The sequence below is a fragment of the Opisthocomus hoazin genome, chromosome 7 (assembly GCF_030867145.1).
Source record: "Opisthocomus hoazin isolate bOpiHoa1 chromosome 7, bOpiHoa1.hap1, whole genome shotgun sequence".
Classification (NCBI taxonomy): Eukaryota; Metazoa; Chordata; class Aves; order Opisthocomiformes; family Opisthocomidae; genus Opisthocomus; species Opisthocomus hoazin.
Window position 1 is genome coordinate 51,332,691 of NC_134420.1, and position 22,337 is coordinate 51,355,027.

Consider the following 22,337-nt stretch of genomic DNA (forward strand, 5'->3'; position numbering starts at 1 on the left):
GTATTAGTACTGAAAATGTAATAGTAATCCTAAAGTTACTGGTGACTATTCTCGAGTCACACAGCAGTTCTGTGTCTGCCACACACGGTACAGATGCTGTAGGTACAGAAGAAAGGGTCACACACATACACACACACAGAGGGCAAGTTTCTAGCACAGCTGAAGATGCAACACAATTTTCTATTCCCTTTTCTATGCCCCTCCTAAATTAACAGATTTATTTTCTGAAAAGGAATAAAAGTGAAAGAAGTGTGAGTATCCTTACAGGAAGGGATACATTTAGCAGTGGCACGTCAGGGCATACAACTAATAATTGACATCTTCTGTTATCATAACCACACAGGGTAACCACACAGGTGGTATCTTTATTTCACAAGATTAAAGATACAGTACAAAATGAATCTGTACATCTTTCTATTAACAGAATTTGTTTATACAATTATATTACATTTGACCAGCCTTTATACTGATTTTAAATACAAAATAAATTTACAAAACTCCTACAAGACCCTTTAAAGAACTGCAGCTGATAAAAACAAAGGGTTCCTCCTAATAGTCCCTATTTGCCATATGCATTTGCAGTAGTTCAAATCAAACTAAATCTTTTCAATTTAATATTCTCTGAAACAAAAATAGAATTTCAGTTCATTGTTGCCTATCTAAAAAGGAAGCAACTTGCAAAGGTGAGTGTGATCCCCTTTCATAGGCCAAAACTAGTATATAATAGGTGGGAACCAGATAATGCATAGTCTTAGAAGTCCTTTTATATCCATGTTTTAACGCTCTTCTCCAAAAAGAGTAACATTTGATAGTTTGTTGTTTTGTTGCCTTTTTTTTTTTAACTTTAGTAAGAGCAGATGACTTATGGAAGATGACTAAAAAGTGTGTAAAACTGTCTCATAAGAGTCTCCTTGGGGTGTTCGTATCAAAGGCCTTATCTTCTATTTATATTGTCCATCATGGGACAATGTAAGCAACCAAAATTATTTCAGACAGCTCTGGGACAAGTTTCACTAGAGTGATGAACTAGAATCCTGTTTTCTCAACAGTTCAGCATTTCTTTCAACCAACAAGAACAGCTAGTGTGTTTGATCAATAATTTGAGATGCAGAACAACGTTTTCCCCATATCTTTCCAGTTTTCCTACATATCAAACTCCCACCAACAACAGTTACTGCTCTCCAGTTCCATTCTCCGTCCAGGGAGAGAAAAGCATGTGTCTGGGAAGATCAAATAGGCAGGCTCTGGTCCATATTACTACAGACAAGGAATACAATTTTTCCATTCAAAACATGCTGAACATATCCAGAAAGGGTTCTCCTAAATCAAGTTTCCCTTCTAAAACACGCTTGCATATAAACTTTAAGACAACCTGTGTGCTACCAAAAGGGAATAGTACTTCACTGCAGCAAAATGAGCAACCCAGCTCCTTTAGGAAAATAGCTGCTTGATAAACTGAGTGCAGAACAAGAAACATATTGCTAGTAACAGTTAAATATACTTCCCTCAAAATACAAGTTTGAGAACAGAGTAGCAAGGGATTGTCACAAAAACTTAAGTCATGTTGTAGGCAACTGATTTAGAAAAAACATATTCGTTTCTTTAATCCCTGAGTTAACTCGCCATTACTTGTGGTAAGTACCTTTTTACTACTACCACTTCATTCAAATAAATGTCATCTGAAAAAGTTAGCGGTAGTAATTTGGTGGAAGGGAGAAAAGCAGGAGAAAGACTTCCTTATCACTTCTTCAAAAAGCAGTTCTTTAAAGTGAAATAACTTGCTGATCTTCAATCATTTTCTTCTGCTGATTTCTTGAATGTAAAAATGCATTAGGTTCAGTGAAAGTCAGCTGTAAGACTGTCACATAGCAGCAATGCTGAGAGATTCTCATGCAAATAGGACAGAGCTTTTAGAATTTAGCTCTAGTAGATCAAACAACCAAAACATTTTAATAATGCAGTAACAAAATTGTTAAACATCCTAAGAGACCAATGAACCAATGGTATTTAACTGAAAAACATTTTCCATATAATCTTTAATTTATTCATGCCAAGCTAAAAAGAGCTATTAAGTGACAGAGGCAAAAATACTTCAGAGGGAGTGTTCAGAAGTCACAGATATCTTATAAATGCAGCTGGGGAGTGCTGTACATTTTAGACACTACATTTAAGCTCAATACTGTTCCATCTGCTAGTGATGATTAAGACTGAACAAGATGTTCCTCTTTCACATGCTGCAACCCTCCAAGCTAAAATGAAAGATCTGTCTTCACTTAAACAGCACAAGCATTTTGAAGTACTGAGAAGATCTACCTATATTTTAATACTAGTCATCCATGACATTTCAGTATACAAAACAGTGGATTGCTTCTCTTCTTTCCCAAACTACAGATCTATTGTGCAACGGTCTCCTTACAAATGTACCAAGTCTGAAACCATATCAAAATGTCAATTCTAAATGAAGCGTTTTGATAGGTTGCTGCCAATCCACTGGAAAAATATTTGCATGAAAGGAAGCCCTTAACCCTTCAAACACAACAGCTTTTGTCAGAAAACAGCTAAAGCCTCCTCAGTTGTATTTTGTTCAGCTTTAAGACAGAATATTCAGAGGTTTTAATGCTAGTACAGAAATATTTAACTGCCACTGGTAAATAAGAACAGAAACTTCTGCATTTCTTGCCTCTAAGCTACTCCCCTTCTGCTTCCCACCCCCAACCCCTGAAATTATAGTTCAATGAAAAGTGAAGATTCCTCTTGCAGTCTAAAAACATCAGTCCACAGTTCATATTCTTTACACTTCTTAAAAGGCCTTTGCACAGACCTGGTGGTATCAAGCAGCCATAAACCATTAGTCTTCTTTCTCTCTGGATTTTCTTATTACAAGGCACCCTCAAGATGGCACAGCCAGAGACCTTATTTTGACTCTCCCATGTATGCCAGGTACAAGAGAGGCTGGCGACAGCCAGAGCACTGCTGTAATCTAACATACGATTTTGATCAGTCAGCCAAACTCTGGAGTAGCATCACTGGCATAAGCCCATGCCCTTCTGTAGAGAGTATGCATCTTTGAGGCCCTTTTTCATAGATGCATTAAACAGATGCATGCATGACATATGACATACGTTTCCTTCTTGCAGTGCAGATCACTTACAGGATTGTTGAAAATTAAATACAGAACTTCCAACCTCTAAAAACAACAACAACAAAGTAAGCTAACTCACAGAGATTTCTGGCTCTGTCCTTTCTTCAGTGTCCACAGTAATACTGGTGCCTTCTGCAGTCTAGACTCAGTCTCTTTGTAAGGGCAAGTTTAAGTAGTTTAGGAACACTACTAATTTGTTTTCATATCATGAAGTATTTCAAAGTACGCAGGCTCCAAAAAAGTTTTAGAAGGATGTGAGATCTGGGCACTGTGTGGATAGTTTTCAACTGATGAGCTTTACCGACCCAACCTGTCCCAATCCACCTCCTGGGCTACACAGTGTCTGCCGAGAACTGTCTACTCTAAGGGGAATGGAGGAAAATACTAAAAACAAAAAAGCACAAATAGAGAGTGGCATGTTTGCTAGCTAAGTTTTACAGAGTTTATAAATAATCCATGTTAAATCATCCAAGACAGCATAAAAGACCAAAATGTAAGAAATTACGAAATAAGGATTGTAGAAATACTTGGGATGCAGATCAGAATACAAGTTCATACAGCTCTAGTCTTTGTAGAGTTTGAATATAGTTCAGCTTCTTGGACTTAAATTTGCCATAAATTATTATTGTTACTACTTTTATATAGGGCAACTGCTATCAAGCAGGCAAAAAACCTTCCAATGCTAGCCTTCTGCTCTCTCTAGGAGATGAAAAAGACTCTGAATAAAGAGGAACTACATACAGCAGGCAACATTTTTGTAGTAGCACTCTTCTGTTTCCACGAAAAAAGCCAGTGTTATTCCATTGGCACTGAAATAACATTCAAATCAGTTTCAAAAGAATTTTCTTATCCCTGAAAAAAGGCATCATTCTAAGCAGCCTTCAGACTTCTTTTTTTTTTTTTGAAAAACTTCTTTGCGCCTCTTTTGGGGGAGGGACCGTTGATCCAAAGTCCTAAATCACAATGAAAATTGTTCCTTTTGGAAAAATCCAGTTCTTTGACTGAGGCTCTTGTTGCTATTGTGGTGGTTGATGCTCTGGCGGTGGTTCTTGTTGAGGCACAGCTGGCCGCAGTCCTGCTGGTCTGGGAATTGCTTGATGTTGCCTTTGTCTGTAAGCTATAATTGTTCCCAGAAGCAAGGCGATGATGGTCATAAGGTAAAGGTCCCACTCAGGCCCCAGTAGCTGGTCCATATCAATATGTGAGAATATCTCCCTTATCTAAGAAACGAGAAGTCCACATCATTATGTCAAAGAGCAAGAATAGGAAGTTACTTTGATTTTAAATTTGACTTGTAACATCCTTCACGTACAAGTACTAGTTTTAAAACTTCAGTAGCTCTTTTCCTCTCTGAAAAAATAGTATCACATCAGTGATATTCTTAATTTCCAGGAACTAAATGCCAATAAGACTAAAAGCCATGCTATACAGGATGAGCTATTCTATTTTCTGTTCTAGAGACTAAGGTTCTCAATATGTAGTTTTGTGGCTTTCACATACAGAGCATTACAGCACACAATTTAAATCAGAATGAGGTATGTAACCGTCCTAGATGTCTTAAAGAAAAGAGGAGCAAGTACCACATACACAGAGACCTGAACTGATCAGTTCAGCCAAACTGGAAGCCATCAGCAGACTACCATGAATGACAAAACATTAAGCCCCAGCATACTTAAGTGGTACAACGCTGAGATTCGTGCAGATAAGGTACAGGGAATTCAAGTGACTTACTGTTAGTTTTGACTGAACTGCTTTTTTATCAGACTTCCATTCGCATAAGCATTAGACAACACACTTCATGCTTCACTACTGTATCTGATAGTACTACAGAGTAATTGTCAATTTAAGCCTGCATCAGATGACTTAAAACTTGGAATATCTGTGTTCTGCATACTAGCTGCTGCGAGTGCTACATGGTATTTGCTCAATTGATTTAGAGTATTTTGACTGTACACTCCCAAAAATCCCCAGTCTCAAAACTATTAAATTTTGTCAAACTCAGCTGGATTACCTGAACTTGCATTTGCTCTAAGTGGTAGTAACTTCCATACCATCTGAAATTATTAAGTAATCCAAAACACAGTAAGATGTCAGAATACTGAGAAATATTTCAGACACTATATATTGAAAGAATTCATCTGAATTCCAGGCAAATATTTTTTCAGTGCCATCGCTCAGCAGAAACTCTGCACAATAGTGAAACTATCTAATACAAGTAATATGTTTTTCCCATAGAAGTCAAACACAACTCAAGTAGGATTGTTACAGCTGAACATAAAATAGAATGAGAATCAGGACTACAAAAAAGTATTTCTTTTTTCCTAAACAGCAATTATGTCTTGTAATCACCTGCTTAACTTTGATAGCAGATGGTCATGGATAAGAACAGTCAAACAGGTTAGGGAAATTAGGAACAGCACAGAAGAGCACTGGCTGTGCACATTTCAGTTTCGCACGACTGCACAAGTAAGCAATAGCAATCACATCTTCACTAACTTTTTTAATATGCAACAACACAAACCACATCTATCCTAAGTTTTCAGAAGGCTCAAGTAAGGCTTCTACTTAAGTGAGATTACAACTCAAGCTTCTTTTAAATACAGAAAACACATTTGCTCTTTTTCCTTTTAATGCTGCATTACTTACATTGATTTCTCGTACATACTGCAAGGAATAAATCACTCCAAGCTTGCAAAGTGCTAGGAAGACTGGAACCTGAGCATCTGGGCTTGCTTCAGCTGCCATGTCATAGAATCGTTTTGCAAGATGAATATCCTAAGGTTAAGAAAATACAAATCTCAATTTTGAAGAACTTGAACAATTAACCATAATGTGTAGAGCTTTTTCTATACGCTATTGTATATTGTCATCTGAAGACACGTTTTTTTGTCAAGTTAAATGAAAACCATTCAGTAAAACTTCCCCTTTTTTTCTGAAGGATATTCACCTTTGAACAGCGAAGTAAAAGGAAGCTTCGATCTAAGGATGAAGCTATCGTAACTGATGCTAGAATTGAAGATCACAAAGAGTTTTGTAATATTCAACCTATGCACTGTAAACTAAGGCACATATTTAGGCAACTCTAGTACACTCTAACTAAGAAAATACAAGTCACTGAGGAGTACGCACCAGCAACTCCTCCCAGTTATATTACAGTAAGCCGGCTGCATAGTGCTAGTTCTAACCATTTCTGCACATACTCCCAAATTAGATTCTAGTCCTTACCCAAAACAGAGTTTCATTAGCGAGGGCAGCCTGGCAAAAGCATGAGCACAAACAGCCAGCAACTTTAGGAAGAGCTTAAATGAGTGCTCTCTTCCGTGGCAGTTGGAACAAGCATCAACTATAGCAAGAAGAACAGAGGATATGCGTACCTGAATAGTTTAATTTCCCTTGTTTGCTTATGGGGTTTTTTTGGCTCTGCTTCAGGTACACACTGTGCAACGTTAGGACACCTGCATACAAACTGCCTATGTTCACTCAGTGATGTGAAGGAGAGGTCTGTGTAAGACCTACCTCTGCAAGTACTCCAAGTTGGACACTTAAAATATGAGAAATCTCCAGCACTTCATGCCACATATTAATTTTATAATTTTATCCAGATTGTGAAATACCATAAAGATTTTCTGCTCATTAATACAGCAAAGCTTAGTTCCATAACATATGTAGAAATAACGATATGAAAATCAAGACATTATGTGAATGAGATACACTAGCTCACCTTTAGTACTTCAATTCAATAGAACAACTCTGAATAATCCTTGAGCCTGGCAAGTCTAACTTGTGTAACTATTTAAAAGAGTTTCCTTACCTCCTTTATACTGTGCTAGTGTCAGTGTAGAAGCAGATCCTAATTCATGGCTTATTTTCATTTCTAATTAACAAACACTTCATTCTGTTTATACATTCTTCACTCTCACTTGACAGACAAGTGAGAATTGTAGGAGTCTGAGCTTTAACATACACATAGCACTGAAATACCATGCCAATCTTATGAGAAGACCATGAGAAAATTGGTTTGTGAAAATTAATTCGTTCTTACTTTGAGCAGTATATGGCAATAGTCTTCATTCTGACATGCAGCCTCAGGAATTGGACAACATTAAATCTATGAAAAGCGCGTAACAACGTACACACTGAGATTTCGGAATCTGATTTGGCATTGACCTGGTATGAGTGTGAAAACCATCTATGAACAGTAAGTATAGCATAGAATCCTATGTGTAAGAAAGACTATTTATTCAATACGTAAAGAGAGAATAAGGCAAAAGCTGTTTGGGAAAAACACCCCAGTAAGAAAGACCATATTTATGCAGGATTATCCAGAACGAACAGTGACCTGAAGTTGCGCAGGCCATGCTATTGGATCATTCTCCTTCACTCCGGAGCGCTTGCAATCTTAATGACGCAGACATAGGTAGAGAGAGACTGAGAGTACACATTCCTTTCTTCAACAGACTAAATTGCCAATTCATTAGGTACTATAGTGCTAAAGTCTTCACATGTCCCTTCCACAGGCCTCTAGTGGAAGAGCACATTTCAGTGCTAAATATCATCTGCTACATCAGGAAGCATGATTTTAACTGTCAGTCATTTTCACAGGTGCTCAAAATTCAGTAGTTCCCATTCTGGGAAAGGAAAGACAAATATTCTTTTGCTTCACCCAAAACTCAGTCTTAGCCTTTTTCAGAATATCCAAGCCCAGCGCCATTTTGGTCTTTATCTAGTCAGTCCTAGATCTCCATCCTCTTATCTTACAGTTGTAAAGTTTTAGGACACAGCAAGCAAAGACATTACATATCCAGAATTCCTAAGACTGTTTTTATACATGGCATTTCCTTGCTCAGACATTCTCAGTGCTCCTTTCCCATACTTGTATTAATTACCTCTATTTCCCTTACACTTCAACTCTTCCTTCCGCAATGGATCTGTATGAGAGGAAAGTATCATCCATCTGCATAAAGCAAGGCTGCATACACTCATAGTGAGCCCCTGTATACTCATTTTAGCTATCTATGTGTAGCCATCTCTGCTTCAGGTTGGAGAACTCTGTGCAAATGATAGCACTAGGACTAATTTTTCTCAAATTCTTAGCAGTTATGCTGAACATGATGTAATAACATTTTCAGTTTTTATTACTTGCTCTAAATTGGGTTGTTTTCAAGGCAGAAGCAGAAGAAATAAAAAAGTCCATGTCTGAAAAGATGTGTTGTTTTTTTTTTTTAAAGAAAACCTCCCAACTCTAGCACTGTTGCTTTTAGCTGCAAGCTCATTTTCAGAAGTTGACTAGTTTTGAGGACTCAGTTAAAAAGAGAAAATAGTCCTACAATAAAGTTTGAAGATAAGCTTTAGAAATAATGCTGTTTGTGTACTATACTCTCACTTCCACAGCTAAGTCAGTAAGCAGTTTTCAAATGTTTATTGCTTGCTGCTGCCAAAATAACAATACTGACCTAAGACTTGCCCTTCACTGTTCTGAACTTTCGCCAAAAATTTAGGGGGAAAGAAGCAAAAATTAGTCTTTTAATAGACCAACAGGATAATTAAAAGGTGTATACCTAGACAAAAAACTAATGTTGAAGCTTACTGAAAATAAGGAAAATGAAACCATTCTTATAGTTTCAGGTAACCCCGAGGATATTACTAAATCCATACATTAACTGCATGAATTAATCATACATTAATGTAGGCTGCTCAAAATCAGTAAGCAATTACTAATTACATTATTTTGACACATACAAGAACCAGTGCTGTGGATTCCCTAAGTTTTAGTTAACTCATGGACAGCAATACACCATAGGCTTCCTAAGAGAAACAGATATACTGCCTTCTTTCAGGCATTGTCGTTTGTAAAGCAAACTGTGGCCCAGCCTAATTTGAAAAACCACAGCTAATAACCACATTGTTTTGTTGGTGCTTATGGTTTGTTACTTGAAGATGGCACAGAACTTGTTTGCAAAATGTCATGATACAGCAAAGAAATTAACCAGTGTTTCAGAGGACAAGAACAATCTTATGCTAAAATACTCTGAACCTGGAATTAATTTGCATTCATTTCATTACACTTCGAAGTCTTGAAAGCAATACTCAAGCATATGGCACTCTTTTTGTCAATCTTCACAATTTTGGGCAAAGAGTTTTCCCCCTGTCTGCGTCTCATTTCTTCATATAGGTAAGCATGAAGTGGATATACTTATCCATCTGCCATTAGAGAATGTATTAGGAGACATGCTAATTCCTACTAAGTGGTAATATAGTACCCAAAGCGCAGTAGTGGTTAATCTGATATTAGTAAATGCATTGTAATGACGCAGACTACCAGCCCACAGCTTACCTGCTTAATGCCCAATCCCTTCTCATGCATATAGCCCAGATTAAACATTGCTTGGGCACTGTGCTGTTGCTCTGATGCCAGTCGATAGTGAATAAATGCAGTTTCATAATCAACATCAGTACCAAAACCATAAAAATGGTAATCTCCAAGTTTAATTCTTGCAACGGTATATCCTATAAATCAAGAAATAACAATAACAAAATAAAACAGCTAGGCAAAGAAAGCATTTTAGTTTGATATGAAGATGCAATAAGGGCTTTAGTATTACTTTCCACAATTTGCACAAACTGTTTCCCCTTTTCCTTCTCTCAGCTGCCTTTTTGTTCATTTTTTTTTTTTTATTTTGGGTTGTTGTTGTATTTTTTTTGTTTTCTTAAATGGGTTTAGCTAACCAAAATGCAACTGATTTCTATTTTCAGGCAAGTCCTCTTCCCAGTAATCCTACCAACATTTTTATTGCTTTTTAGTGGCATCAGTTGAAAAGCTGTAGCATGTTGTTCATAGCCACTTATTACAGAAAAACTTTTCATTTGTTATATAGTAATTAAGGGCTTCAGCTTTGTTTTTGAAACAGAGACGCTGTGAACTTGAAAAATAAAGCCTCTTATTATATGGTAATCGAATACTCAACCATTCCATCTTCTTAATTTATAACCCTCTACTAAAATCCAAGTAGGTCTGAAGATTTTTTAGGCAAAACTCTTAGGCTCAATTTGCGTTATATACTTGCTCTTAAGTAAAAAGCTAGTAGACAGACATTAATGTAGATGCACCATATGAAAGTCAGAGACCTCACACTGAGATATTCAATGATAAAGTTTAGTTTTGCTTATTTTCGGACAGGATCACAAGCACCAGAGTTTAAACGTGGGTTGTTTGGACACAGAGCACACTCTTCATCACTGAGCTGTGTTTGCTTTGAATAGGAAATTGCATTTCTTACAAATAGTTAACAACTACCAAAATTCTGAAGGCTACTTTGTATCTATTTTTCCAAGTGGATTTATTTTTAGAGAAGTCACTGTAAGCATTCCTAATGCTCTTTAACACTGCTCTACAATTCCATATGTAATGGCAAAAGAAACACACCATACATTCCTTGACAGCAACAGATGTGATCTCTCTGGACTTCTGTAAAGCCTCACCACAGTCCCCCACAACACCCTTCTCCCTGAACTGGGGAGACACGGATTTCATGGGTGAACTGTTCAGTGGATAAGGAATTGGTTGGATGTTCGCAGCCAGCGGATAGTGGTCAATGGCCCAATGTCCAAATGGATGCCAGTGACAAGTGGTGTCCCTCAGGGGCACATATTGGGACAGGTACTGTTTAATATTTTCATCAATGACAGACAGCGAGATCGAGTGCACCCTCAGCAAGTTTGCAAATGACACCAAGCTAAGTGGTGCGGTTGGCATGCAAGAAGGACGGGAGACCATCCAGAGGGACCTGAACAAGATGGAGAGGTGGGCCTGTGTGAATCTTGTGAGGTTCAACAAGGCCAACTGCAAGGTCCTGCAGGACAGGAGCAATAGTTTTAAACGAAGGGAGGGTAGATTTAGGCAAGATATGAGGAAGAAATTTTTTTTACAGTGAGGATGGTGAAACACTGGAACGGGTTGCCCAGAGAGGTAGTGAAGGCCCCATCCCTAGAAACATTCACGGTCAGGTTAGATGAGGCTCTGAGCAACCTGGTCGAGCTAAAGATGTCCCTGCTTACTGCAGGGAGGTTGGGCTAGATGACCTCTAAAGGTCCCTTCCAACCCAAAGCATTCTATGATTCTACATTTGTGTTTTAGCCCTTTTAATCTTCAGGACCTCAGAACGGCAAGCGTATTGCAATGACATTATAACTAACAATGGAACAAAGAAAAGCAACTACCCTATGTGGAATATAACTGATGTTGAACAGAAGGAGGTAAGCTTTCCCTCCTTTTTCATAAAAAAAAAGGAAATGAATCATGACATGGCTCTACTAAAAATAAACTAAATGGAACTGTGAGTTACAGACATACCTTGAGAAGCTGCTCTATTCCAGTGAAGCAAAGCTCGAGGATAGGTTTCATTTTCTCCTACTATGCTGGCTTCTTCTAGTGAAGAAAGTAACTCTTAAATGGGAGCATGGTATATGCATGCAAGACCACAAAACACCCCCATGCTTATATTCAGTCTGCTGAAATGAATTAAAACCTTGAAGTAATCTATGCTGTAGCACAAAAAAGATTCAACCCATCCAAAATTTGTAATAAACCCTTTCATTTATACAGTCTTTCCATATATCTGCCCACGTAAGAGCTAGGAACAAACAGTATCCTTTCACCTTAAAATACTGCTTACCAAGTGTCTCTTCCATTCCTGATCTAGCAGATTCTGAAGCATATTTGAGGAATGCCAGGAGATGCAAGTCTTAAGAGCACACGATCTGGGCTCTGACAAAAGTGCACTCAAAAACAAGGCTAAAGTATAAGTTAATTTAGGTTGACCATCTGAAAAACTAGACTAGTCAAGTAAAACGAAGGCTTAATTTCCTTAACCAGCCAGAGACTGCACATTTTATACAGCAGTGCTGCAGCTGCTTCAGAACAGAAGTTATTTTACTTGTCCATGTCATAAATTGAGGGTTGCTGAAGTATTAGAGTTCAGACAGTTCAAAGGATTTATAACTTTTTCCACTTCTAGTGTAAGTATGGTTTCAGCTATATTATCTCACAGCTGACATGTGGATTTTCTGTATAAAGTGTATAAAATAATTTAAAATTAATTTCCAGTCAAGATGCAGATATATCTGAGTAATGACAATCAGAATTTTAACCCAGGGGAAGAAACTATTTCTTTACAAGAATGCACTCCTACCCAAGACTGTCATTGCTGAAGCTTATCTAAATATGAGTCACTAAGGCACTTTTGAAAAACATTAACTGGAAATTAAGATGTTAGATTAGCCTATCAGCCACCATTGGCTGATTTTTATATTACGATACAGAGCCCTAAAGCTGGTAATGAGACACGTAGATTTCTGGATTTGAGATCCAGAAAGATTAAAATACTGGGCTTTGTAGTTTCTAAAAAGATTTGTCACTTGTACTTCCACTGTTTCCCTATGACCTCAAACTCAAAGAAATTCACTGTCTAGCCACTGAGTTGCAGTAAGAGACCTGGGACAAGTTTTTTCAAATCTAGCAGAGCCAACTGCTCAGCTCTTCGTCCCTGCTTCAGGAGTAGTACAAGTGATGTTACAAAAAAATCAGGGGGAAAAAAAGCGCTGAGAAAAGACATTACACAATAAAGAAGAAAGGAAACTGAAGCTTGTATAAATAGTAGAGGCCAACGGTAAAACTAATACAACTCCTACTTTAGGGATTTAAAAATAAAATGTTAAGGCTGTGTTTAGGATGTCCAGAGAAGAAACTTCTCAGCACTTTGAAAGTTTCTAAAGCATTCTCTCCCTATCCCATTTTTTAAATCCCGTAAGTCACAATTTAAGCGTACTCTAATTTTTAGGCCAGAAAGCTATCTTTAGAGGTGAAAATTAAACTAACTGCTTTCCAGTGTCAAGAGCAGGAAAGACGACAAGAGTCTCATTCGAGTTCTAACTGAGTAAGATCCATGTAATTATATCTTCAAGCACTCTAGCGATGTACTAAATGGGCTACTGCATGCCAACTCCAAAAAAAAAACCCAAACCCAAAACCAGCTTTCAGTACAAATTCAGGTCCTTACTCTGATCAAGTATGAAAGCAGCATTGCTTTGTGCAACTTCATAGCCTTGTTCTGCCAGAAGAAGGTATTGAACCACAGCAGAATTTGAATCACCATCTTTATAGCTGTTATAGGCAGTCATCAGTCTTTCAGACCAACGTCCCCGTTCGCACACATTCTTAAACAACTGCAGAGGAAAAAAAAGGGGGGAGCAGACTGGTTGTCAGTATCTTCCGAAATTTAGGTTTTGCAAGAGATAAACCTATAACATTCAAATGCCTGTTCAAAATATTTACATTTCACAGAAGAAACTTGATAGATGAACTCACTGCTTAAGACAGGCTTACTTCAAGATACAGGTTACTAAACAAATACATTGCCAAGATTCAGCTTACTCAGAATTATTCTTAAAATCAGCTTTCTTGTTACACTTAAACCCATGTCTAAATTAAGAATTCAGTACTTACAAAATACCAATGTTTGCTTTGTATTACATTCTTTTGATTTTCTTCAAAGCTAATAAAGTAAATACAAACTTGCCGTATCAACAAAGGAGTTTGATAATATATCACTTTTCCTTTTGATAGCCTTGGCTGTGCAGTTGCCAGTGGATTTTAGCTAAGACAAATTTCCTACATAAGGTGATGTGGTTATATCCAACCTTCTGCAAGTCAGTATTATTTGACCTTTATAAATGGATGACCTTACCTCAACAGCAGTATGACAGGATCGCATCACTCCGGTGCCAGTTGCATGCATCTGAGCCAGATTATAAAAAGCCAGAATGTGGCCACCCTGGGAGGCCAAGTTGAAATATTTCAAAGCTTGTTTGTAGTCTCTCTTGACTCCAATGCCATCTAAAAAGAGAATGAGACATTGCTATTCATTCCTCTTGAAAAGCAGAGTTGTATGAAATACAGTATGTACTTATTGTTTAAAATTATTAAAGAAAAATGTTGTGAAAGTCTTAGGAAAAAAAATAAATGCAATACAGTAATACCACTCTACATGCAGCATATCTATGCTTCTAGTGCCACCTAGCGAACAGTTACTGAAAGGGCAGATGCTTAGACATAGCAAATCAGTTTCAATGCCACTTACTGTAATACATGGAACCTAGCTGAAGTTGTCCATCGACCCATCCCTGTTCTGCAGCCTTCTGGAAATATTTCAGTGCTAGCTCATAGTTCTGCAGGAAGATTTGGTCCAATCATTAGAGCCTTGCAATACACCACAATTTAAGTAAAGAAAGAAAATATGCCTGCAGGGATGGATAGATCTACATTACAGAAAAATTACAGCAAGATGTTCTAGTGCAGAAATATACACCTGGCCAAAATTTGGAAACAAAAAGTGAAAAAGCCTACAATGATATCAGCATATCTTAAGTCTGTAGCCATCTCAAAGCTGGCATCCATATATAGCATTGCTATGAATAGTTCTGCGTAACAGAACGGACACCCTGTTCTGTTTCTAGAACAATTATTTAACATATTTCCTCAACTCTGGTCTAACCCAACTTCTTAATATCTGTTTGCATAGCTAAATTTAAAAATTTGACAAGAAATCTTCTTGTGGAAAAAGCAACAAGGCAAATGAACTAATTAAAAGTTTCAAAGTGTTCCTCCACTCTCACAAGATACACAAAATAGGGAGAGTTAGAATTTGTTTTATTTCACAAGAAAATTAGAGCCAAGGTCAAAACTCCTACTAAAAATTCACACTGCTATGCATTTCTAATAGCTTCAGCAACATTTTCAAACTTATTAGAGGGAACGCAGCATGCTTCATAGCTGCTAACTCCATAGTGAATTTTTTTTTTTTATTACAGATTTCCTCATGGAGTTTTCAGTGCAACAGAAATCTTCACAATTAAGTCTTCCACAGTACTTCTCTCCAGAGAAAAAGTTTTTAGACAACAAGAAGTTACACAATCACCTATCATTAGAAAGACGACTGTCAAAACTTACCACTGGAACACCTCTTCCGTAGAGGTAAGCCATTCCTAATCCACTCTGTCCAACTGGATTACCCTGAAAACACAGGAAAACACTTCTGCAAAGAAAGGCAAAGCCTACAGATGTGTCTTTCAAATTTGGTATGCCTTTAACATCACTGAAACAAACAGTATGCTTAAGACAGATTTGCTTTGTAATTTTGCTCTTAATAAGTAATAGTTATATAGGGTGAAAATCGCATCTTTGGTAACTTTTGTTCAGTAACTGCACAGGTGATTAACAGGAAAAAGAAAAGCTTTCAACAATAGTTATGAAAGTCTACTGTACACTTTCAAAATGTCGTACGAGATGTAGAACCCATAGAAAGGTGGGGCATTAACAGCTTCTTCATCTTTAGTTTTTCCAAGTTTGAGATGTTCTGGATGCTACAGAAGGTCCCAAAACAACTACAGGAACTCTGAGGATCTATGTTAATTTAAGGGCAGATTGGTGACTGTCCTGTGGGCTGCATTACTGACCACTGCCCCTGCAAAAGCATGCACTATGGTGTTCCTTCAATGCCAGGAGAGGCAATGGGGCACATCAGAAACCTTCAGTGAATGCAGGAAATTAGCAAACTGAGAGATCCTTACTCTAGGACAGAGGTGTAGAACGGCAATCTAATTGTGCAATGCAAGAACCATGAAGACAGTTATGTTACAACAGACCCTTCAAAACTTCATCTACTGTGTTTCACACGCTAATCATCTTTCCTTAAGGACTACTCATGCTTTAACTGTACAAAGGCTACCATAAGGCATAAGTCAAAGACAGACACGAGGGATTAACAGCCAAAACCCAAACATTCCAATGAGATGAGAGGTATAAAACCAAAACCATTATTGTTCACTGACCACAAAACAGAATCAAAGTAATACTATCAGTGCACTGTAAATTTCCGTGACAAGACAACCTGGATTAATGAAAATTAAGATTTAGCAGAACTGCAGGCTATTTAGGTGGACAGTATTTCATACTGATGCCAGCATCCATGACAGTTCAACTCCTTGTGCAAAACACAGCTTCTTGAAGCACCATGACCAGAACTGGAGGCAGTTTCTGACATCTTAGACAAGCAGGGTTTAATTATGGGCTAATCGGGGACAGAAGTTGGGAGTAGGTATATGCACGTGGAAGTGCACAGAAAGAAGCATTTGCAGTATTTCTGAGCTCATCAACTTTTTAGTGCATATGCTGTATTTCTAGCTTAGAGATAATCATACCATATCAGCAGCTTTCTTGAAATACTGAAGAGCTGTTTCATTGCTCTGAGGTACAACATCACTTCCTTCGGAGTACATCTGAAGGAGAAAGGCATTATTGAAGAACAGCTGAAGAAGTCAGTTTAGCATGGACATGATGAAGCATCTTCACTTTGTGTACGAGGAGGAGTCCACTGTACTATTAGACTAATCTGATTATTGTATTACTGAATAGTCATTGAAGAACTTGCCCAGAAGCAGAAAACGTGTCTGCTGCAAAATTCAGATTCAGAAGGTTTAACCTTCTAATGAAGAATGAGCTGCCCACAAAATTAAAAAGCGTTTGTGAAAATTCCCTTCGAGTTCTATCAGTGTGCAGTGAAGAACATTTAATCAGGCAATAACCTTGTGAGACCAGTGGAGTCAAACTATAGTGGCAGTTAAAATACTTCTTGAGAACTAGGCAAAAATTGGTTACTAAATCCTATTGATTTCAGCATTTATTAGATACAAAACACTGCAGCAGTAGAGAAAGCAGGAACCTGCAGTTTCTCCTGTCAGGTGCCTTCGGTTTTGGTTTTTATGACAATGGGACTTTCTTCAGTGATTATAACCTGTTAGGGAGGGATAGGACACACCTGTCTAGAAGAGGCAAGGGGACCTTTGGCAGCAGGCTAGCCAACTTGGTGTGGAGGGCTTTAAACTAAAGGACTTGGGGCGGGTGGGGGGCAAAGTCACAATGCTCAAGCCATCCCATCTGGCTGGGAATAAGTGTGGCAAATCAGAGCAGTGACAAATGATTCTCAGCTGCGTCCCAAGCTGAGAAGCAAAAGACCAACAAAGTTAAGGGTGGGCATGGACATGGCAGATACTCTTGCGCCCCTCCAGGGAAACCAGCCTGCTCGAGTTCCTCTCTGAAATGTCTGTACACCACCGCACACAGTACGGGCAATAAGCAGGAAGAATTAGAGATCTGTGTGTGGTCGCAGGGCCATGATCTTATTGCAATCATAGAGACATGGTGGGACAGCTCACATGAGTGGAATGCTGTCATAGATGGCTACAAACTCTTTGGGAAAGACAGGCCAACAAGGTGAGGTGGTGGAGTTGCTCTTTATGTGAGAGAGCAACTGGAATGTACTGAACTCTGCCTGGGGGCAGATGAAGAACAAGTGGAGAGCTTATGGGTTAGAATTAAGGGACAGGCTCATACAGGTGACACTGTTGTGGGTGTGTACTACAGGCCACCTGACAAGGAGGAGGAAGTTGATGAGGCCTCCTACAGGCAGCCGAAAGTACCCTCACAGTCACAGGCCCTGGTTCTCACGGGGGACTTCAACCACCCTGATATCTGCTGGAAAGACCACACAGCCAGGCACACGCAGTCCAGGAGGTTCCTGCAGAGCATCAATGATAACTATGATGCAAGTGGTGGAGGAACCAATGAGGACAGGTGTGCTGCTGGACCTTGTACTAACGAACAAAGAGGGACTGGTTGAGGATATGAAGGCTGGGGGTAGCGTCAGCTGCAGTGACAAGTAGGATCAAAACCTCGGACTTCAGAGAGCTAACTTTGGCCTCTTCAAGGAGCTACTCTGATGAATCCCATGCGTCAGGGCTCTAGAAGGCAGGGGGGTCCAAGATAGCTGGTCGCTGTTTAAGCATCACTTCCTCCATGCTCAGGATCGGTGCATCCCCCTGAGAAAGAAATCTAGAAAAGCAGGCAGGAGACCTGCATGGAGGAACAAGAAGCTTCTAGTGGAACTCAGATGGAAGAGAAAGGTCTATGGAATGTGGAAAGAGGGACAGGCCACTTGGGAAGAGTACAGGAATGTGGTCAGAGCATGCAGGGATGCAACAAGGAAGGCTAAGGTCCACCTGGAATTGAAGCTGGCAAGGGATGTCAAAAACAACAAGAAGGGCTTCTTCAACTACATCAGCAGCAAAAGGAAGGCTAGGGACAATGTGGGGCCGCTGCTGAACGAGGTGGGTGCCCTGGTGACGGAGGATGCAGAGAAGGCAGAGCTACTGAATGCCTTCTTTGCTTCAGTCTCCAGTGCCAAGGCCGGCCCTCAGGAATCTCAGATGCTGGAGGTAAGAGAGGAAGCCTACAGAAAGGATGACCTTCCCTTGGTCAAGGAGGATTGTGTGAGAGATCATTTAAGCAATCTGGATGCTCACAAATTCATGGGCCCCGATGGAATGCATCCACGAGTACTGAGGGAGCTGGCAGAAGTCATTGCTGAGCCACTCTCCATCATCTTTGAGAGGTCCTAGAGGACAGGAGAGGTGCCTGTGGACTGGAGAAAAGCCAGTCACTCCATTCTTCAAAAAGGGCAAGAAGGAGGACCCAAGGAACTACAGGCCAGTCAGCCTCACCTCCAGCCTTGGAAAAATGATGGAGCAGCTCGTTCTGGATGTCATCTCTAAGCAAGTGGAGGAAAAGAAGGTTATCAGGAGTAGTCAACATAGATTCACCAAGGGGACTTTAAGATTGATAGCTTTCTATGATGGCATGATTGGCTAGGTAGATGAGGGGAGAGCAGTGGATGTTGTCTACCTCGACTTCAGCAAGGCTTTTGATACTGTCTCCCATAACATCCTCCTAGGGAAGCTCAGGAAGTGTGGGCTGGATGAGTGGACGGTGAGGTGGATTGAGAACTGGCTGAATGGCAGAGCTCAGAGGGTTGTCATCAGTGGTGCTGAGTCAGGTTGCAGGCCTGTAACTAGTGGTGTCCCTCAGGGATCAGTACTGGGCCCAGTCTTGTTCAACTTCTTCATCAATGACCTGGATGAAGACTTAGAATGTACCCTCAGCAAGTTTGCTGATGACACAAAACTGGGAGGAGTGGCTGATATGCTGGAAGGCTGTGCTGCCATTCAGCGTGACCTGCACAGGCTGGAAAGTTTGGCAGAGAGGAACCTGATGAATTTCAACAAGGGCAAGTGCACCTGGGGAGGAACAACCCCATGCATCAGTACAGGCTTGGGGTGGACCTGCTGAAGAGCAGCTCTGCGGAGAGGGACCTGGATGTCCTGGTGGACGACTGGTTAACCATGAGCCAGCAGTGTGCCCTGACTGCCAAGGCAGCCAACGGGATCCTGGGATGCATCAAGAGGAGTGTGGCCAGTAGGTCAGGGGAGGTTCTCCTCCCCCTCTACTCTGTCCTAGTGAGGCCCCATCTGGAGTACTGTGTCCAGTTCTGGGCTCCCCAGTTCAAGAAAGACGAAGAGCTACTGGAAAGAGTCCAGAGGAGGGCTATGAAGATGATGAGGGGACTGGAGCATCTCTCCTATGAGGAAAGGCTGAGGGAGCTGGGCTTGTTCAGCCTGAAGAAGAGAAGGCTGAGAGGGGACCTTATAAATATGTTGCAGGTGGGTGTGAAGAGGATGGGGCCAGACTATTTTCAGTGATGCCCAGCGACAGGACAAGGGGCAATGGGCACAAACGGAAGCACAGGAAGTTCCAGCTGAACATGAGGAAGAAGTTCTTTACCTTAAGGGTGACAGAGTACTGGAGCAGGCTGCCCAGAGGGGTGGTGGATTCTTCTTCTCTGGAGATATTCAAGACCCACCTGGACAAGGTCCTGCGCAGTCTGCTCTAGGTGACCCTGCTTCGGCAGGGGGGCTGGATCAGATGATCCACAGAGGTCCCTTCCAATCCCTACCATTCTGTGATTCTGTGACCAGCACATTATATTATTTTTTCATGCTCTAGGGACATGAATTTTGCATCCTGTACTGCAGCGACAGCCTGAAAAAGATAAGCTAGAGCTGCTGCTTATTGCAGCCTAACCTTAGAGGGCACTCCTATGGAGTAATAAGGATTTAGTTCCTCACAAGGTGAAGGTAGCACACAACCCAGATCTCAGGCAAATTACCTAAATGCCTTTCTAAGCAGCAACACATTAACATATCCAATAGCAGCTTGTCAATCATGTTTTAGACTAAAAAAAAGGACTTATATCTGAGAAAACTGGTATAATTGTCCATCTTGCAGACAGACTCAGGCATTGGTTCAGAGTAGATGCATGCAGACCTACTGGCAACTCTGGCTCAGATGCCTCAGTTCTCACAGGAACAAATCTCTCAAATCTCACAGGACAATTCAAAACAGTAGCAAAACAGAAGTACTTAGATTCCAGCATTCAAGTTTTAAACTGCCTGATATCAGAAAGCAGGAAATATTTTTTATTTCTCATTGAAAGGCCATCAATTTGCTTACTTTTGAGACTGTTCATATCTTACCTTTCCTAGAAAGGCCATGGCATGTGAATTGCCAGCATTAGCTGCTTGATTGAAGTACTCAAATGCTCTCTGTAGAGAAGAAAACAAGTATTTTAGTCACCACAACTATGATTTGAGTACCTTTTTTTCAAATGGAGCAGAGGCAAGTAGGTTGTTTGCCAAGTTACCAGGTACTCCTGGGGAAAAGCGATATCAATCCTACCTAATTTAATATGTGTAACAGGGTTCCCCACTCATAATCGGAATATTGAGCAGCAATCCCTCTCAGTGTATTCCAAAAAGCAGAGGAAAAAAAACCAAAACTACAACTGCTACTAGGCACTAGCTACACAGGTAAATCTTACTTCCTTATTGTACCTCCAAACCCTGTTTAGAAGAGGAGAGATCTGCCAGTTCCTATTCCAGTTTTACACAAAGCTTGGTTATACTGATTCTGACCACTTGATATAATTTCTGAACCCTTATAGAGCAATCATTTTAACGTATTTTAAATGTGATGACCATTAAATACTTTCTGGTTGGTAGCCAAGCCTGAAATAATCCTCAGGACTGCACGTCCTCAGCTCTCCATTTTTTCAGTACTTACTTTAAGAAGAGGTTAGCTATTTTAACTTCTAAAGCAGTAGCTAGGTTGGCTTACATCAGCAGAAGTTTTATTTTCTATGCACACTTAATATCCTTAATACTGAAAGTTGCACTGTTTTGTCTACAGAAGCAAAATGTTCTTGCAAGCCACATGAACTAGACTATGATCACTAATGCACACACAGTGTGTCACAGAGATTCTACTACATGTAGAAAAGCTCAGCCAGTTTTGAGTACTACTTAATGAAAACCTGGTCTTTGTTTTTGACTTCTTCATTTCTAAGATAATTAGTCTTAAACTAATTGTGTAAGAAAGTCAGCTCCATGTACCAGTCACATAAAGATTAAGTTTTATTGAACAAGACTACTGAAGTCATTAAATACCTTGCGGTCGTATTTAAATACTTTTGCTTCACTGTGGTCTCAGGTATACTTTCTCCCCCTCTGTCAAGTGTAATACACATCAGAGATATACAAAATGGGTACCTGATGATTTTGTTCTACTCCTCTTCCTCCATGCAAGTGCAACTGTCCAAGGCCGACCTAAAAATAAATTTTACACTGAAAATAAGCCACTTTCCTCTAGGGACTTTCTTTTTCTAGTAATACAGATACCAGTGAGCTAATTACATGCACAAAAACAGACCATATCAGCGTTAAAGATGCCACAAAGTCTGAAGGCACAGATTTGCTTCAATAACTACAGTAGAGTCCTAATTTTTACATTAGTATAAGCAGAAATTTATAGAATCATAGAATCACTGGGGTTTGGAGGGACATTTTAAGTTTATCTAGTCCAAACCCCTTGCAGTGAGCAGGAACTCAATTGGACCAGGTTGCTCAGAGCTCCATCCAACCTGACCTTGAATGTTTTCAGGGATGGAGCATCTACCACCTCTCTGGGCAACCCGTGCCAGTGTTTCACCACCCTCACTGTAAAAAATTTCTTCCTTATATCCAGTCTAAATCTACCCTCTTTCAGACTGAAGCCACCACCCCTTGTCCTATCACAACAGGCTCTGCTAAAAAGCCTGTCCCCATCTTTCTTATAAGCTTCCTTTAAGCACTGGAAGGCAGCAATAAGGTCTCCTTCAAAGCCTTCTCCAGGCTGAATAACCCCAACTCTCTC

General features: G+C 39.8%; 1 protein-coding gene across 2 annotated transcripts in view; it reads right to left on the minus strand.

Moving 5' to 3' along the window:
* Nucleotides 1-345: 345 nt before the first annotated feature.
* SEL1L (SEL1L adaptor subunit of SYVN1 ubiquitin ligase) overlaps nucleotides 346-22,337 on the minus strand; it is a 44,038-nt gene continuing 22,046 nt past the window's right edge. The window contains exons 11-21 of one of the 2 annotated variants that reach the window (XM_075425869.1): nucleotides 21,695-21,751; nucleotides 20,624-20,692; nucleotides 16,397-16,474; nucleotides 15,147-15,209; nucleotides 14,278-14,365; nucleotides 13,885-14,033; nucleotides 13,198-13,363; nucleotides 11,493-11,564; nucleotides 9,477-9,649; nucleotides 5,789-5,917; nucleotides 346-4,362 (exon numbers count right to left, since the gene is read on the minus strand). In XM_075425869.1, coding sequence (XP_075281984.1) covers nucleotides 4,159-4,362; nucleotides 5,789-5,917; nucleotides 9,477-9,649; nucleotides 11,493-11,564; nucleotides 13,198-13,363; nucleotides 13,885-14,033; nucleotides 14,278-14,365; nucleotides 15,147-15,209; nucleotides 16,397-16,474; nucleotides 20,624-20,692; nucleotides 21,695-21,751 — 1,248 coding nt within the window. In that variant the 3' untranslated portion in view covers nucleotides 346-4,158. Of the gene's footprint in view, nucleotides 4,363-5,788; nucleotides 5,918-9,476; nucleotides 9,650-11,492; nucleotides 11,568-13,197; nucleotides 13,364-13,884; nucleotides 14,034-14,277; nucleotides 14,366-15,146; nucleotides 15,210-16,396; nucleotides 16,475-20,623; nucleotides 20,693-21,694; nucleotides 21,752-22,337 lie in introns of both variants that reach the window. The other variant, XM_075425868.1, reaches the window with a different exon arrangement.